The 19,125-nt window shown below is 48.4% G+C and overlaps 1 protein-coding gene across 1 annotated transcript in view; it reads right to left on the reverse strand.

Moving 5' to 3' along the window:
• LOC137571197 (cytochrome P450 2K6-like) overlaps positions 1–18,835 on the reverse strand; it is a 29,157-nt gene extending 10,322 nt beyond the window's left edge. The window contains exons 1-4 of the mRNA XM_068280022.1: positions 18,594–18,835; positions 13,447–13,609; positions 12,117–12,266; positions 9,475–9,635 (exon numbers count right to left, since the gene is read on the reverse strand). Coding sequence (XP_068136123.1) covers positions 9,475–9,635; positions 12,117–12,266; positions 13,447–13,609; positions 18,594–18,785 — 666 coding nt within the window. The 5' untranslated portion in view covers positions 18,786–18,835. The remainder of the gene's footprint in view (positions 1–9,474; positions 9,636–12,116; positions 12,267–13,446; positions 13,610–18,593) is intronic.
• Between the last annotated feature and the right edge of the window lie 290 nt (positions 18,836–19,125).

Genomic DNA, 19,125 nt, shown 5'->3' on the forward strand with positions numbered 1-19,125 from the left:
GCATGTGCAAGCAGTCTAACGCGGCTCTGCCGCTTAGAAAGTACTGCATGCAGTATGTTGTCTGGTGGCGCAGCGTTACTATGTAACGCAACCTGGGCACTGTGAACAGCCCATTGATTTTTCATTGCTGTGCGGTGGGGTGCGTTACAGGCTGCTCTAACGTGCGCCTGTAACGTCCCACTGTGAAACCAACCTTACTCTTTCTTTTGATACATGTAAAATTACACTACCGTTAGGTTTGCTACTAATAGTGACATTTACCGCATTTAAAAGAAGGGGTGTGAACATTGGAGGGGGTGGCAAGGGAAGGGGCATGAACATTGGGGGAGGCATCAAAGTTTGCTGGGGGGCCCTAATAATTGTATTTACGCCACTGCGAGGCTGCCATATTTATTGTCTTTGAGGCTGGGTGTACACTTGGTAGTGCGGGAAACGTAGCGTTTTGCTGCATATGGGTTTGTGCATTTTTAGTGCGTTTGCGTTTTGCATTTTTTTTCCAGCACATGCGTTTTTCTTGCATTTTGCATGCATGTGTTTTGCATGCATTTTTTTATGCGTTTTATGCAAATCACTCTGAAGTCAACAGGAAGCGGAAATACAACATCAAAAACATCATAAAAAACGCACTAAAACGCAATACCTCTGTGTCACCTTTGACTTTCATTATGTGCTTTTTTTATGTGTTTTTGAAAAACATGCAACAAACCCAGCGTTTTTCAAAACGCACATTGCAGAACGCAAGTATATGCGTTTTTTTTTTCATGCAGACCATTGACTTGCATTATGTGCATTTTCGATGAATTTTTCGCGACGCTAGCTTTTCTGCCTAGTGTGTTCCCTGCCTAACCAAATATTTTTTCTGGTCAGTAGTGTCTGAATCACACACTTGAAAAAAGTATGCAGCTAATCTTGTCAGATTTCTGTCAGTAACTGGTGATGATGGGAAATGCCAATATTCTTTTCGCATTATTTTCGAGAAAATCATGCAAAAGTTCGACTTTCGAGTGAAAATGCTATCAAAAAAATTTTGGAATAAGTTTGTGATTTCTCGTATTTTTCACAATATTTCACGGTAAAATAAAGTCTTTTTGCGCTTTTCGCAAAATTTGTTTTCTTTGACAGTATTTTTTATGTATATTTTCTTGAAAGGGAAAATAGTATTTTCGATGCGAAAATGAGTTTGGTGAAAATTTACAAGCAACGCTGTCAGTAACATCTGATCTGATCTGCATGCTTCAGATCTGCTCCCAATCGAATAAAGCAGGCCATACACTGGCTCGATTCGCGGCCGTTTCGACAGCAGATTCGATCCTAGGATCGAATCTGCTGCCAATCGTTCGCGGTAAACGCAGCCGCCGATCCGATTTCCTCCCGAAATCGGATCGGTCCGTCGATCGCGCCGTGCGGGAAATTACCCTCGATCGCCCGCGGGTAAAGTGCGCTTCGCTAGCGGCGGCCGATCCGATCAAGTATACATTACCTGAGGCTGGCTCCCGGGCGTCTTCTCCGCGCTGCACGGCTCTGTTCCGGCTCCATCCATCCCGGCGCTTCCTGTGTCACTGCAGTGACCAGGAAGTTCAAATAGAGGGCGCTCTATTTGAACTTCCTGGTCACGGAGTAACACAGGAAGCGCCGGGATGGAGCCGGAACAGAGCCGTGCAATGCGGAGAAGACGCCCGGGAGCCAGCATCAGGTAATGTATACGGGGGGGGGGACAGGCGGCAGGAGCAGCTCAGCAGATGGTGAATCGGTTTCAGGCTGAAATCGATTCACAATCTGTTTGCAGTAAAGGCAGCCATACGATCCCTCTCTTATCAGATTCGATCAGATAGGGATCTGTCAGCTGGTCGATCTAATGGCACATCGACCAGTGTATGGCCACCTTAACTAAATCAATTTTGTGCAGTTCTGGTCTGAAAATCAATCAGGAGCAGATCAGACGTGACGGAAATAACTGATTTGACCTGTCAATCTGACGGGACATTGCTTTGTGTGTGCCAGCAGTGGTGCTCACCGCCAGGTCGTGATCACCCTTCGCGTGGATTCACGACCATTTTGACGCATTCCGCCTCGGACACGCTAAGTCGTGAATAGATTTTCAACCACGAAAATCTACTTCCGCTTCGTGTGAATGCGGACAGAAATCCGCATTCACGCTCGTGAAACCCGGTGCTGAAGTCGTGGTTTGTGGTAATGCGTCAAACTATGCGTAAGTGACACATTGCAGGCCAATCAGAGTGCCCCAGCCAGGCCCTAGCAACCAATCACAGGAGGGGAGCTATGCCCTCCCCTCCTGAATATAAAGCGGCGGCCATGATGGAAAAGCTCTGTCCTTGCTAGACTGTGGTGCTGAGAGGATTATCTCCAGGCCATTGTTGTTTGAGCAAGTGCATTTATTGTGTTAAAAACAAAGCGTTTTTTTTGCTAACACTGCTCTTATACTGTACACAGTTAGCTAGTCAGTGAGTGATTGCTGTAGTTAGTTGTAGTCAGTGTAGTGTAGTGGGAGTGTGGGAGTCTAGTGATTATTTAACTGTGTGTAGTGCAGGCAGGTTCAGTGCTGCAGTGTAGTCAGTGTAGTGGGAGTGGGGATTATCTGTGTGTAGTGCAGGCAGGCAGGTTAGTGCAGCTGCAGTGTTCACTTGCATATTCCAGTGACAGTTATACACTTGTACTATTTGCAGGCAGCCAGTCACACCGCCGGCGCCGCCACTCTTTGCCAGCGCTGTTCATTCATTCTGTCAGTGACCTTGTGCCATGCCCAGTGCCCACTGCTCGCTCGCTGGCATATGAGCATCTCATTACACAGTGTGACATCCTTGTGTGCCCACTGCATCCTTCAGTGACCTAGTTGTATATCCAGTGCCCACTGCTGTGCCCACTGCATCCTTCAGTGACCTTGTACTGTGCCCACTGCATCCTTCAATGACCTAGTTGTATATACAGTGCCCACTGCTGTGCCCACTGCATCCTTCAGTAACCTTGTACTGTGCCCACTGCATCCTTCAGTGACCTTGTACTGTGCCCACTGCATCCTTCAGTGACCTAGTTGTATATCCAGTGCCCACTGCTGTGCCCACTGCATCCTTCAGTGACCTTGTACTGTGCCCACTGCATCCTTCAGTGACCTTGTACTGTGCCCACTGCATCCTTCAGTGACCTAGTTGTATATCCAGTGCCCACTGCTGTGCCCACTGCATCCTTCAGTGACCTTGTACTGTGACCACTGCATCCTTCAGTGACCTTGTACTGTGCCCACTGCATCCTTCAGTGACCTAGTTGTATATCCAGTGCCCACTGCTGTGCCCACTACATCCTTCAGTGACCTTGTACTGTGCCCACTGCATCCTTCAGTGCCGTTGTACTGTGCCTGGTGCATCCTTCAGTGACCTTGTACTGTGCCCACTGCATCCAGTGATTCATTACTAGCAACATGTCTGGCAGGGTTTCGCGGGGTGAGAGGAAAGGGAGTTCAATTGCCTCAGCCACTTCTGGGACTGCTCCACGTCCAGGGAGAGGACGTCCAGCTGTACGTGGTCGTGATGCAGCAGAAAGAGGGGCAGCAAAGCCTGGGCCGAGTCAGTGGACGCCATTGTCCAAATATTTTAAAGTTTCTGGTCCCCGTGTGGTGGTTGAGCAAATGGAACCTGACGTACTCATGGACATCATGACTTCCTCCCAGACCTCTACTGTGAGCACCACTCCAAGCAGCAGCAGCAGCAGCCAACATCCCACGCTTGTTGTGACATCCACCCCAGCACCCACTGGTCAGCAGCCCTCCCAGGATGACAGCGTTCTGTCCCTCAGTCCGGCATCTGGGAACCTGCTGATGCAAGAAGCTCAGGACTTATTGGGGACTGATGTGGCAGAGATTGAGATCGGGCCACAATCACAAGCGTTGTTGAGTTCTGGTGATGAAGAAGAGGGGTCTGTGTCTGGGGATGTAGGGACAGAAGAGGAGGCGGGGGAGTCAGAGGAAGAGCTGGATTATGATGATGCTGCTGATGATGACGACGTTGTGGACCCTAACTATGTGCAGCCTGCTGAGTCCGTGGAAGAATGGTCAGAGGCAGAGCAGGATGACGAGTCACCTCGGCCTAGGCAAGGATATCGCCATATGTCAGGCAGGGGCAGGGGCATCGGCAGCAGTGGGCGTGGAGGAAGTAGACAGGACACTGCTTCAGCCGGCACCACCACCATGCAACCCCCGGCAACTACTACCACACATTGTTCCGCTGCACCCTCTGCTAGTGGGGGCCGCAGTAAATTAAAGTCACCAGTGTGGGATTGCTTTGAGGAATGTACTGATGACAAAAGGTATGCGGTGTGCAGGTTATGCAGCAAAAGATTGAGCCGTGGGAAAAGTCTGAGCAAGATGGGTACCTCATCCCTCCAGGGCCACCTGAGAAGCCGCCACTGCCGCGAGTATGCGGACTTTAAGAGGAAGCAGGCATTGCTGGCAGGGGTTCCTGAGAGCAGAAGGCCCACCAGCGCAGCAGCATCATCCCTCCCTCAGGGTCGTGAAACCCCCACAGCAGCAGCAGTAGTAGCACGCAAGCGCTCTTCCACCTCGGCTACTCAGGACACAGACATTGAGGCTGGCAGCCAGTGTTCGTCTCTCTCCTCTGTCTCCCCTGCATCCCAGCGTCGTCAGACCCTGCTGAGCGACACCTTTCAGGGTCTGACCAAGCCTCTGCCTCCAAGCCACAGGTGGATCCGCAAACTAAATGGCTTGCTGGCCCGGGCCATGGCATCACAGCTGCTTCCCTACTCCCTGGTGCAGGAGGGGAGCGCCATGCGGACGCTGCTCCAATTTGGCATCCCCGAGTGGCAAGTCCCCAGTCGCCACTATTTCAGCAGGAGCGCGATCCCAGCACTCCACAAGTTTGCGGTGGAAAACGTGGCCCGTTCCCTGGACTACTCTGTGGGCAAGCGGGTCCATGTGACCATGGACTCGTGGAGTAGCAGATTTGGGACAGGTCGCTACCTGTCCTTTACAGCCCACTGGGTGACACTGATGGAAGGGGGGAGGACAAGAGCGCATTAGCCCAGCTAGTGGTGCCACCACGCGGGATCAGGGGGGATGCAGAAGGGTCCTGTCACGACACTCCCTCTGCACCCGGAAAGCAAGCCCGCCTCGGCAGCAGCAGCGCCAAGCCTCGGCACTGCCAAGCCCTTTTAAAATTGGTGACCCTGGGGAAGGAGAGGCTTACGGCCACCAACGTCCTGGCCGCCCTCAGGAAGCAGGAGCAGAGGTGGCTGACCCCCAGAGGCCTGGAAGTGGGGTATGTGGCAGCCGATAACGGGGCCAACCTGGTGGCAGCAGTGCAGCAGGGAAACCTCCAGCACATCCCCTGCTTGGCCCACGTGCTCAATCTTGTGGTGCAGCGCTTCTTGCGCACCTACCAGGGGATGAGCGAGCTGCTGCAGGATGCCCGGGCGGTGGTACGCTTTTTCCGCCTGTCAGCCACTGCCTCTGCACTCTTGTCCACCTTACAGCAGCAGTATGGAAGGCCACAACACCGGATGATCATCGACATGCCAGTTCGCTGGAATTCGACTCTGGCCATGTTGGAGCGGCTGTGTCAGCACAGGCTGGCTCTTAGGGCCTACATGCTAGACCCAAGTGTCCCCAGTAGTGTTGGGCGAACAGTGTTCGCCACTGTTCGGGTTCTGCAGAACATCACCCTGTTCGGGTGATGTTCGCGTTCGGCCGAACACCTGGTGGTGTTCGGCCAAACTGTTCGGGTTCGCCCGAACGGCTCATTGCCTGGCCGAACAGGGCCCCTGTTCGGCACGAACAGGGCCCTGTTTGCCCGAATACTGGCCCCCTATGGGGTCGCAGGCATAAGGGGGGAGCATGCCCCGATCGCGGGGGGGGTCGGAAATTCCCCCCACCCCCTCCGCTAGCGCTCCCCCCTCTGCCCGCTTCCCCATTCAAAAGTTAGGAAGTGAAACTGTACCTGTGCGGCCGGTAGTGGGTGACTGGCAGTGGGCGGCACTATGGAGAGACTGAGGAGGAGGAGGAGTCCGGAGAGTGACGCGTTGAGGGAGGCCGGGCAGTGGGCGGATCAGCAGTAGTACGGTACTACTGCTGATCCGCCCACTGCCCGGCCTCCCTCAACGCGTCACTCTCCGGACTCCTCCTCCTCCTCAGTTGCTCCATAGTGCCGCCCACTGCCAGTCACCCACTACCGGCCGCACAGGTACAGTTTCACTTCCTAACTTTTGAATGGGGAAGCGGGCAGAGGGGGGAGCGCTAGCGGAGGGGGTGGGGGGAATTTCCGACCCCCCCCCGCGATCGGGGCATGCTCCCCCCTTATGCCTGCGACCCCATAGGGCCCCCAAAAGCGGGATGTTCGGGGAGTTCGGGGTTCGGCCCGAACATGCCGAACATTGCGGCCATGTTCGGCGAACTTTCCCGAACCCGAACATCCAGGTGTTCGCCCAACACTAGTCCCCAGCAACCAGCAAGTCCCCATGATTACTGCCACTCAGTGGACACTGATGCAGCAAGTATGCCTGGTGCTGAGTCCCTTCCTGGAGGCAACCAAGATGGTCAGTGAGGAGCGGGCCTCTGTGTGCCAGTGGGTTCCCTTGGTTTGTCTACTGGAGCAGGCAATGGACCATTTAATTGAGCGTGGGGATGAAGCCCTGAGGCAGTTGGAAGAACAGGAGCAGATGGCAGCACAGTCCAGCTCAGAGGAGGGCTCACAGCAGGTAGTGGAAGAGTTGGAGGTCCCTAACCTGAATGAGGAGGAGGAGGAGGAGCAGAGTGCAGCAGGCGTTGTACGTGGATGGCGGTTTGAGGAGGACAACGACATGGCACAGGAAGAGGACAGGCATGCGTTATGGGACAATGGCGAGGACGAGGAAGATCTTGCTGGCAGGGCCCACTTGTTTCCCATGGCTGTGCACATGTTGCGCTGCCTTCGCAGGGACCCCCGGGTGATCCAGATGCGTTCAAGGGAGGACATCTGGATTACCTTGATGCTTGATCCCCGTCTGAAGGGGAAGCTGGGAGACTTAATGACGCCATCCACCACCGAGCAACGCACAAGGGAGTTGAAGGAGGCCCTTGTGCGCAGACTTCTGGAAGCATTCCCTCAGCCTTCCACCCCCACTGTAACTGCTCTGCCAAGCCAGCAAGAGGTGCCTGCCATTGCCACTAGCAGCACAACAACAACCACCAGCAGCAGCAGCAGCAACTGGCGCCCCGGAGACCTGAAGAGCCTAAGCAAGAGCCTGTATGCAGTGCAGCAGCCCAGAACAGAGGTGCCCGCCACAGCATCCACCACCAACCAGCACAAGCAACGACTGACAACCATGGTGTCTGACTATATGGGGTCATCCAGCGGGCTCAATGACACCGACAGCCCCGTGGACCCCTTGGAGTACTGGGTCAAGAGACTGGACATCTGGAGCGAGCTTTCCCAGTACGCCCTGGAACTCCTATCCTGCCCTCCTTCCAGTGTCCTCTCAGAGAGATGCTTTAGTGCGGCCGGTGGCGTGGTCACAGAGAAGCACTCTCGGCTCTCCCACGCCTCTGTGGACAAACTCACCTTCCTGAAAATCAACCAGGCTTGGGTGGAAGGTGAGTTCCTGGCCCCTATTGTCGGACACAGGGGGACATGAAGTGGCTGCTGCATGTGCTGTTGTTAACTATGCCTGCCTTTATAAAGACAGTTACTACCTGCCTAGTGCCTACCTTGGTTAATTTTTTGGTGTTATGGTACTACTACCAGTAAGTTGCCATGGTCCTCCTTCTGAGCTGCTGAACTGACCGCCCGCTTTGTCCTCCTGACTCAGTCGCTACTACACTCTGCGTTCACACTGCCCGGGTCACTGGGTGCATTTAATTTTTTGGCCAGCACTATGACGCTGTGCTACTACTACTACCACCAGTATGTTGCCATGGTCCTTCTGTGCTGCTGCTGCTGCTGCTGAACTGAACGCCCGCTTTGTCCTCCTCCTCCTCCTCACTCAGTCGCTACCACGGTACCACCAATGTACTCTGTCTGCGTTATCACTGCCCGGGTCACCGGGTGCATTTAATTTTTTGGCCAGCACTATGGCGCTGTGCTGCTACTACTACTACCAGTATGTTGCCGTGGTCCTTCTGTGCTGCTGAACTGACCGCCCGCATAGTCCTTCTCCTGACTCAGTCGCTACCATCACTGCACTCTGCGTTCACACTGCCCGTGTCCACTGACAACTCTGCTGCGATGTCATTGCTCAATGCTGCAAAAAAAAACAAAAACAAAAATTACAAAAACCTCTCTGGGGCCTTTTTGGCGTCAGCCACTCATCCTCCTCCAGCGGTACCTTCGCCGCCAAGTGCCATTGGAACTCGCCTTCACCTCTTTGACTGCTTAACGCGTATATCCCTTTTTAAAACCACCAATTAATAGCCCCATTTAAAGTGTTGATTTCACTTTAAAATCCATTTTCTGTAGAAAAAAAAAATTTGGGGGAATTTTTTATGTTGAAGTTATGTTGCCCCTTATCACCTAGATAATCCATGCAATTTGGGGGATTGTAGCATGTATGGGGGCTTTGTTATTAACGTTAAAAGAAAATCCGCCTCCGGGCGGGAATCCACGCGTGATTATGCCATTCATGGCAGAAAATCCGCGTGGTTGCGTGGATGCGGACGAAAATCCGCATGCGGCGGGGCCGAATGCGGATTTTTTTTGCAACCACGTGGATTGCCGAATTCGTGGATGAGGCACATCCGAGCATCCCTGTGTGCCAGGCATTACAGTTAAATGGAGCAAAAGATAAATGTGTGATTTAGAAGTGTAATGGAAGCCCCAAAACTTTGACTGGATATGAACAGACCAGCGCCCACCTCACCCGGCAGATTTCCCTGGTCCTAAACACCTAACACTAAACTTCTGACCTCTCACTGATCCCCACTCCTTTATACAGATTAACAGGACAGTTTCAAGGCTAAATTGCACCCAGGGCTAGGGTTTACAATTGCGCCCCATTCCAACCCCCCCACCCACCCCTGTGGACTTGTGAACCCTTACTCTTTAGGGACAGTCGCACAGCCACAGTGTATAAGTAGATCTGCCTACTTACTAGTGATCAGCCGCTCATCCAGGAGGAAGCAGGGACCAGGAAAACACACAGGCGAAGAGAGCCTAGAAAGCCGATTCCTCCATGGCCGCTGCGCACTGACAGCCTGCAGTACCGCTACAGGACATCAGGTGTCATCACGCGGTGGTGACGGGAGGATTAATTGATGTCTGACGCAGGCAGCCCAGGAGGAGTCAAGGAAGGTAAATGTGCTGGTAATCTTCTTTCTTTTTCCATTTGGCTGCACCGCACATCACCAGCTGCCTAACGATTATGTTCTTCTGCCTGCGCCCCCTTTTTCTACCCCGGTCTGCGCCCAGGGCGGTCACCCTGCCCGCACTGCCTAAGAAACAGCCCTGCAGATTAATGTATGGATACAATATATATTACCGCAGCTGAGGGGCTCCCAAAAAGTCTCATATTCTCATCAATAAGCTCCATCACTCGGATTAGAAGAGGATCTCGGTAATGAAAGCGCTGCCCGAAAACGATAGACATGATTATATTTCCAATGGCAAAGTTTGTTTTAATGGTCAGTTCCACCGGTTCACCTGGGAAAAGAAGATAAAGAATTCTCATGCAGGGGCATAACTGCAATTCATTGGGCCCCCAGCAAAACTTTGATCCCTCCCCCCCCCCCAATGTTCACACCCCTTGGTGCCTCCCCTTGGTATCCTTCATGGTCTTGGGGCCCATCTCACAAGGGCCATAAAACAAGTTTGGCCATCAAGAGTTTCACACCCATAACAAGTGTTCTCCCCTCTAGTTACACCCCTGTTCTCATGTACTCCACCATCGTCTTACCCAATCTTATCAAACACAAATGCAGTAGGCTGACCTTGCAGTGAGATCACATCAATGGGAAACAGCGCAGCGCAATTTACATTATGCCGGTGATGTCGGCTTGATCGACAAATGCAGTGAAAAAATGCACTTTGAAATACACTGGAATAAAAAAAAAAAGAATGCTGTTTCCTTTGTTTATGTTGTTCTTTACCTCTGATTTGCAAGTAACTTTCAGAAATTGTTTGGAATATAAGATGCTCCGGAGTATAAGATGCACCTATGTTTAGAGGACAAAAAATGGGGGGGGGGATATACTAAACCTAGTGCATGCATGGTGGAGGAGAGTCTTATAGATGTTCTCCACCCAATTATTGTGCCCCCCTTGTTCCGCTTGTGTACCCCTTTTATTTCCATGTCCTCTATTGACTCCCTCATGTCCTTCTCCATGCCACCTTTTTGTCCCCCTGTGTCCTCGTTTGTCCCCCTTGTGACCTCCTTTATCCAAGTGTCCTCTTTTTCATCCGCCTGTCCTCCTGTTCGTCCCCCTGTATCCTCCTGTTCATCCCCCGGCATCCTCCTGTTTTACCCTGTGTCCTCTTTTTTGTCCCCGTGTCCCTGCCCCCCCCTCCCACCCATGCAGGGTTAATAGCAGCAGTCAGAAGCCAATCGCGTCTCTCAGCTGATCCGAGGGTGCCCACAGCGATCAGAGACCTCTCCTCTTGCTCACTGTTCCCCTAGTGCCAGTCATGTGTAATGATATGATCAGGAAAAGCCAGCACTAGGGGAACAGTGAGGGAGAGGAGAAGCCACTGATCGTCGCAGGCGCCCTCAGATCAGACGTGCTGCTGCTACCCATTGCTTACAGTACTCTGCATGGAGTGAAGGCGGACATGGGGACAAAGAGGACACAGCACAGGGAGGCGATTCATATCGTCGGGCGTTTATAAGTCAGGAACTCCCTGTATTTGGAATACAAGACACAGTGATGTTTTCTCCCCACTTTTGAGGCAGAAAAAAAGTTTGTCTTATATTGCAAAAAATACAGTATTTGTAAACAGAAAAAAAACAAAAAGCAGGTTGTAAATTATCATGTGTAAACAACATACAGTTAGAAGGAACACTAAAACAGACATAAAGGGCTGGTGCACAAGAGAGCGGTTCTGCAGCATTTCTTTAAAACGCTTGCAGGGGGAAAACCGCCTGGCTAATGAAAGTGAATAGGCTGGTGCACACCAGAGTGGTTCGTTTTTTCCACAAACGCAAACTCCCGGGCTGCAGCATTTTGTGGATGTCTGAGGCGTTTCTGCCTTCAATGTTAAGTATAGGTAAAACGCAAAACACTCTGAAAAACGCTAGATCAGGTTTTCCAGGCGTTTTTGTTACAGTAGCTGTTCAGTAACATCTTTATTGTAACAATATATGTAATCTGCTACACAAAAATGCTCCCAAAAACGCTAGGCATGTTTAGAAAACGTCTCTACTCATGTCTAGGAATCGCTCTGAAATCTGCTTCAAAAACCTCTAGCGTTTTGCGGATCTGCTAGAGGTTTTTGGTGTGCACTGGGCCAAAGTCTGCAAGTTAGAGCTGCAGCCACGGTCACAGAATGGTATCCAGGATCCAGCGGATGGGCTGACCTGGAGGACAGGTCTAGCACTGTACAAGTTACTGACAGTTGTCCATGACCTAAACCTGTACATAATTCTTTAGGTCTCTGTCAATATATGTGTTGTAATCCATGGAGCCATACATATAGTGACGTCCAAAAAGTCTATATTTGTTTAAGTCTAAAGGTTCCCATGTAGTCCCATGCAGGACATTGTAAACATTTAGAAAAAAATAGAGGAAGTATGCAAGGTGAATGTGGTGCACTTAGACACACTCTAAACACCAACACACATACATACCGTAGCATGCACACAAAATGCAAACTACACCACACACACAGTGCTCATACTACACCACACACAGGCCAAAAGTTGGGGGTCAATGTAGGCGCGGGAGGCTTAGACTCCAAGCAGTTTGGCGTAGCATAAAAAATAACCTTTTATATTCCCCCATTTCAAGCTCACTCCAACCTTAATTATCGCAAATTCTTTCTGTTTTAGGAAAGCAAACTTTTGTTTTTCTTAACATCTTAGTAAGGGGGCTTTTAGGACCATTGTAGTCCCTTACACACTCCAATGAGTTCTGGGTCATCATGAGCTTGCTGGTTAGTATATTCCCCCATAGAAATTGTATATTTTACCTTTTAATGATTGAAGCATCTTTGTAAAAAATCCACACTCCTCAACTATCCGATCCTCTATGGTCCTCTTGCCCATTCCAAAATCTCGCAGTTTGGTGAGTGTGAACCTTCTCATGGTTCTCCAGTTCTCTCCATGACTGAATGAGATCCCTAGAAGGATAGTTCACCACAGCAGAATCAGACTTGGTTTTATTCACCAAACAGGACTGAGTTGAGCCCGAAACTGGGTTTGACAACAGCAGAGCATAGTGGAAGTAATACAACACAGATGTCAGAGCAATCGGTAGCAAGATGCAAACATTGAATAGTACAACAACATTGATTGACGGGGAACAGTCAACAATCAGCAGTGGCCTTAAGGTGTGTGTGTGTTGGGGGGGGGGGGGGGAGTAACCACAGGGGAGAGGGGCCTGAACAAAGTTCCAAACTTCTTGCTGAGGGGAAAAAAGTGTTTGTATGCCTTGTGGTCCTGGTGGAGATGGCCCAGGGCCTCTGGCCCGATGGAAGCAGCCTGAAGAGTCTATGGCCTGGGTGGGTGTGGTCGCTGGCACTGTTAGAACTTCTGTTTACAAGTAGCATTTGGTGGATTGGTGCCATATATTACAGCTTACAATTTGTAATCATTTCAGAGCTATTCAAGGATACATTGATGGAATTTTGTATCAAGGATACATTGATGGAAGAAATAATGTATAGTGACTGACAACACAAGGTATGATTATGAGCTACAGTGACAAGCAGTGATGAGCGAAAATGCCAATATTCTTTTCGCATTCATTTTCATGAAAATAATGTTGAATTCGACTTTCAAGTAAAAATTTTGGCCCAAAAAAGTGTGGATAGGTTTTGTATTTTTCTCGTTTATCACGAATTTTTGAGGTAAAAACACAATTTTTTGCGTTTTCACATTAAAATCGTTCTGATAAAATATCGTTTTTCACTGTAAAAATATTGATTTTCGCGTTTTCACAATAAACATAAAAATGCAAAAATGTAAGAAATTTTTTGGTAAAATGTTCTCAAATGGCATTTTCCATGCAAAAATAACTTTGGCGAAAATTTGCAAGCGACACTGGTGACAAGGTAAGAGTCATTTTCTCCTGGCCTTGTTAACATTAGACAACACTGGATTATATAACTGGTCCTACAAACCTGGACTGAATTTAGTAAAAAATGTTAGCCAACAGACAGCAAAAAATATACATTTTTCTCCATCTTTTAACATAAGATTTAATTTGTCAATACAAGTTTGCAGAACCAATTATGATCTCCATTGACCTCCAAGATGGGAGGACCTTAGTAAGTCATGGTCTATGCCTCATAGTTATACCATATCCTTGGAAGACATCTTCAAACACCGGCACATAAGGCCTTTCTGAAAACTCCTCAGCATGGTCGATAAGTGCACTCCTCACGGTCTCGTAGCCAGACAGTACCACAATTTTCACCGTGCCCATTCGGATGCTGAATACAGAGCCATACTGCTTTGCAAACTGAAAAGAGAAATGGATGAAAGCTCATCATCGTGTTTTTGGAACGCTTTTTTGCTGTTAGAATACAATCTTTAAACTGTTTAAGAGGACACTCATGATACAGATGTTGATTTCATGTTTTTTGGAACCACTAGAAATAAGCTTGCATTCGTAGGAAACTAGTCATGTGGTAACACAGTCATTTCTTTTGAATAAAGAAGACTGAAACAGAATTTTTCCATGTTCACTTCAGATTGAGTTTGGGGAAAAATACAATACTAAAGCAGTCCCTTCAGTACAAATGGGATGGGTGGGAGAAGGCACCTCAAAAGAAACAATAATAATAAAGATTATTGATATAATCAATCTTATCTTGAGTGAGGGGTAGGGTTTTAGAAAGCACAATTTTATTGGACACTTAAACCTCCTCCCAACCGCCTAACGCCGGGAGGGTGGCGGCGCCAGGACCGCCTAACACTGATTGGCATCACGTCCTGGAGGTGTGGATTAGCAGAGAATGCATGCGTGTGTTCCCTGCCGAGTGACACAGTGGGGATCTGTTAACAGCCTGCCAGCAGTGATTGGAGCTGGGAGGCTGTTAGAAAATAATAATAAAAAAAAACATTTGTACAGGGAACAGCCCTGTCACTTAGCTATCCCTCTGGTTGGCTCACAATGTAATCCAATGTATGGATCGCAGTCAGGGCCAATTCGGGGGGGGGGGGGGGAGGAGGAAGGGGGAATTAAATGAAAAAAGAGGAATTTTTATTTTTTAAAAATCCTTAAAAATTACTAAAATAATAATAATAAAAAAATCACAGCAGAAATCGGAGAGCACCAAAAAATCCTTTATTAGTGGCAAGAAAAGGAGGTAAAATTCATTTGAATAGCAAGTTGTATGGCTGAGTAGTAAACTGTTAAAGTGATGAAGTGCTGAATTGTAAAGAATTGCTTGGTAACTAGAGGGGTATGAACCTGTGGTCCTCGAGTGGTTAAAAAGATGGCACATTTCTTTTTCAAGTCATAGTGTATTTATGTAGTTTAACAGGAACTAGGAGTGGTTATTCAAATTTGATACTCAGTCTTAGTTCCTGGTGATCTACATAAAGACATTCTGACCTGAAGAAACGGGCAAGACCCCCAAAACGAGTTATCTTCATAAAGTGTCCAATAAGATAGTGTTTTGGGTTATTTTTTTGTTTATTTTAAGAATCAATATTACAATTGGGGTGCCTTCTCCCACCCATCCTTGTGCATCCCCCTAAACAGGTTTTTCTCACTATGACTTCAGTCCAGTGGTTTGCTTCTTTTTTTTTTTTTTTTTGAGAGGCGATCAACAAAAATTGTAAGGAGATAAGGAGATTCTTCAACAGATCTACATTGAGATTGCTATTCACTGTGTGGTTGCCTTTCAGCAACCCAGTTTTGGGAGTAGAATTCTACAAGCTCTATTCAACCATTGTTGCAAATACTACACAATATTGGCGCTCCCAGTGTACTCTGGGAAATTTCATTAATAGACACACCCACTCTTCAGTACAGATGGTCAATGAAACAGTAAGAAGCAAGTGCAAGTGTAAATTGTATCCATTTCGGAATATAGCAATTCTAAATTGGCAGGAATTGCATTTGATTGCCCCCGTTCCAGGCTGCCTATGATTAGCATTACATTTGCATGTGGACTAGTAATATTAGCATTTCAATGACCATCTCTACTGTTCAGGCCTGGAACCCACTACTGCATTTTTTGAGCGTTTAGGGAGCGCTTTAAATCGCTACCGATTTCCCTAAACGCTCTGCCAATGTAAATAAATGTAACAAATTCCACAGTAGTGATTGCGATTAACAAAATCGCAATCGCAGGACTTGCAGCATTTTGAGAGCGTTTGTGCTTCAATGTAAAGTATTGACGTGCTGGCAAATCACTCATGAATTACTACACATAGCGATTTGTGTGCAATTTTAAATTACTGCAAACTGTAAAAAAAAATGTAAATAAATTAAAAAGGACCAATCAGAATTAAAATCGCAAATCACTATCACAATCGCTGGTTAAAAGCTTACACTGTTTAAAATCGCTACAAAAATCGCCAGAAAACACTCATGAAATTGCTTACAGAATGCTAATTAAAAACGTTAGCGATTGCGCTAGCTATTTGGGATTTGTAATGGGTTCCAGGCCTCAGGCTGCTTCAGAAAAAAAGTGATGCAGAACAGACAATGGTTAGTGATACAGCGTAGACTAGTTAGGGTTAGGTTGGAAACCAGGCAGGAAAAGTTAGAGTTACATTAAAAGCACTGGTTAGCGTTAGGTTGGGAATTAAGGGGCCCATACACTGGTCGATTTTAGCCATTGATCGATTGATTCTATGGAATCAATCGATCAGAAATCAATTCAATCAAATCTATCGACTGATTTGCGGCCGATTTTGTTCAATTTCGATCGATTTGATCTATCTGATAGGATGGATAATCTAGGTCGATCTGCTGCTGGCAGCAGATCGATGGCCCATAGAGTTGCATTGGATCTAATAGTCCAATACCGCATTTAGATCAATTTCCAATAGATCATTCTGAAATCTATTGGAAATCTGTTCCTAGTGTGTGGCACATATCAGATAGATTACTGTCAGATTTGACTTGACAGGCATCTAACAGAAATGTATCTGATGGTCGAATCTGCTGCAAATCTATAAGAGGTAGCCATACACTGGTCGATTTGCCATTAGATTGACCAGCTGACAGATCCCTATCTGATCGGATCTGATCAGAGAGGGATCGTATGGCTGCCTTTACTGCAAACAGATTGTGAATCGATTTCAGCCTGAAACCGATCACAATCTGTGAAGCTGCTCTTGCCGCCTGTGCCCCCCCCCCCCCCCCCCGTATACATTACCTGACGCTGGCTCCCGGGCGTCTTCTCCGCGCTGCACCGCACCGCTCTGTTCTTGCTCCATCCCGGCACTTCCTGTGTCACTCCGTGACCAGGAAGTTCAAATAGAGCGCCCTCTATTTGAACTTCCTGGTCACTGCAGTGACACAGGAAGCGCCGGGATGGAGCCGGAACAGAGCGGTGCAGCGCGGAGAAGACGCCCGGGAGCCAGCATCAGGTAATGTATACCTGATCGGATCGGCCGCCGCTAGCGACGCGCACCCTACCCGCGGGCGATCGAGGGTAATTTCCCGACGGACCGATCCAATTTCGGGAGGAAATCGGATTGGTGGGTGCGTTTAGCGCGAACGATTGGCAGCAGATTCGATCCCAGGATCTAATCTGCTGTCGAAACGGCCGCAAATCGGGCCAGTGTATGGCCACCTTTAGTGTATGGCTAGGCTGGGGGATTAGAGTTACAGGATGAGCACTAGTTATGGTTAGGCTGGACACCAGATAGGGGAATTAGGGTACAAGATGAGCACTAGTTATGGTTAGGCTGGACACCAGATAGGGGAATTAGGGTACAAGATGAGCACTAGTTATGGTTAGGCTGGACACCAGAAAGGGGAATTAGGGTACAAGATGAGCACTAGTTATGGTTAGGCTGGACACCAGATAGGGGAATTAGGGTTACAAGATAAGCACTAGTTATGGTTAGGCTGGACACCAGAAAGGGGAATAAGGGTTACAAGATAAGCACTAGTTATGGTTAGGATGGACACCAGAAAGGGGAATTAGGGTTACAAGATGAGCACTAGTTATGGTTAGGCTGGACACCAGAATGGGGAATTAGGGTTACAAGATGAGCACTAGTTATGGTTAGGCTGGACAGCAGAAAGGGGAATTAGGGTTACAGGATGAGCACTAGTTATGGTTAGGTTGGACACCAGAAAGGGGAATTAGGGTTACAGGATGAGCACTAGTTATGGTTAGGCTGGACACCAGAATGGGGAATTAGGGTTACAAGATGAGCACTAGTTATGGTTATTAGGCTGGACACCAGATAGGGGAATTAGGGTTACAAGATGAGCACTAGTTATGGTTAGGCTGGACACCAGATAGGGAAATTAGGGTTACAAGATGAGCACTAGTTATGGTTAGGCTGGACACCAGAAAGGGGAATTAGGGTACAAGATGAGCACTAGTTATGGTTAGGCTGGACACCAGAAAGGGGAATTAGGGTTACAGGATGAGCACTAGTTATGGTTAGGTTGGACACCAGAAAGGGGAATTAGGGTTACAAGATGAGCACTAGTTATGGTTAGGCTGGACACCAGAAAGGGAAAATAGGGTTACAAGATGAGCACCAGTTATGGTTAGGCTGGACACCAGAAAGGGGAATTAGGGTTACAAGATGAGCACTAGTTATGGTTAGGCTGGGCACCAGACAGGGCAGAGTTAGGGTTACAGAATAAGCACTAGTTATAGTTAGGTTGTACACCAAGAGGGGAATATTAGGGTTTGCCGGATAAGCACTGGTTAGCGTTAGCCTGGGCACCAGGAAGGGGGAGTTAGGGTCACAGGATAATCACAGGTTAGGGCCCAGTCACTCTACAAAGTAGCAAAATGGTAGTGCTTAGCGCTACCATTTTGCGCTGGTAAATTTACCATGATTAGCTCAGTAAAATCACTGTACACACCAACGATTCCTGATAATCACGATCAGCGCTTGTTTAAGCACTGTACCACATTCGCTGGAGAATCACGGCAAAATGCTGCAGGTAACACGGTTTGCGATTAACATGAATCGTGCAACACCCGCGATCGGCGGCAATCGCGGCAGTGAGATCACTGCCATAGGATTATAATTGTGCGCTTCAGCAATTAGCAGGAATCGCCCGCTAATCACCGTAGTGTGAATGGGCCATTAGGGTTAGGCTGGGCACCAGGCAGGGGGAGTTGGGGTTACAGGGTAAGCTGGTTAGGGTTAGGCTGGGCACCAGGCAGGGGGAGTTGGGGTTACAGGGTAAGCTGGTTAGGTTTAGGCTGGGCTCCAGGCAGGGGGGAGTTGGGGTTATAGGGTAAACTTAGGGTTAGGCTGGGCACCAGGCAGGGGGAGTAAACCATTACCTTCATGAGAGTTTGATTAGGCCTCCTGAGGTTGATCATATGCAGATTTCCAATCACTGGTAGACCCTTGGGCCCCGGGGGAAAATTCTCACACGAGGAACCTGCAGCCCATGATTTCAGTATTTTTGTAACATACAGAAAAACAACAAACAACAGTCCATATACGGTGAACGCAGGCAGTGTGCAGTCCATGGCTATGATCTGGGATGGAGAAGACAAAGGTGGCTGCAGTGGGTCTGTGAGCTCCCTGTTCTGTATGATCTTTATGTTGAAAAGTTATTGCTCTGTCACTTTTGTGTAGTAACTGTTTCAGGCGTAATGGAGAACATTCGAGAAATCATTAACCCTGGTTAGCTAGTACCGTCATCTGCCAGTGAATGCCTCTGTAGCCATAGCCTCTGCAATGCTGAAAGTGGGCACAACATGGCAATGCTGACTGTTTTTGAGTTTCTTATTGTTTGAGTTGCATGCTTGTATGAATATGTACTGTAATAGCTTTAACATTGTTGAGAAAACTATAGATACAAGTTCT

Source organism: Hyperolius riggenbachi, chromosome 4 (assembly GCF_040937935.1).
Source record: "Hyperolius riggenbachi isolate aHypRig1 chromosome 4, aHypRig1.pri, whole genome shotgun sequence".
Taxonomy (NCBI): Eukaryota; Metazoa; Chordata; class Amphibia; order Anura; family Hyperoliidae; genus Hyperolius; species Hyperolius riggenbachi.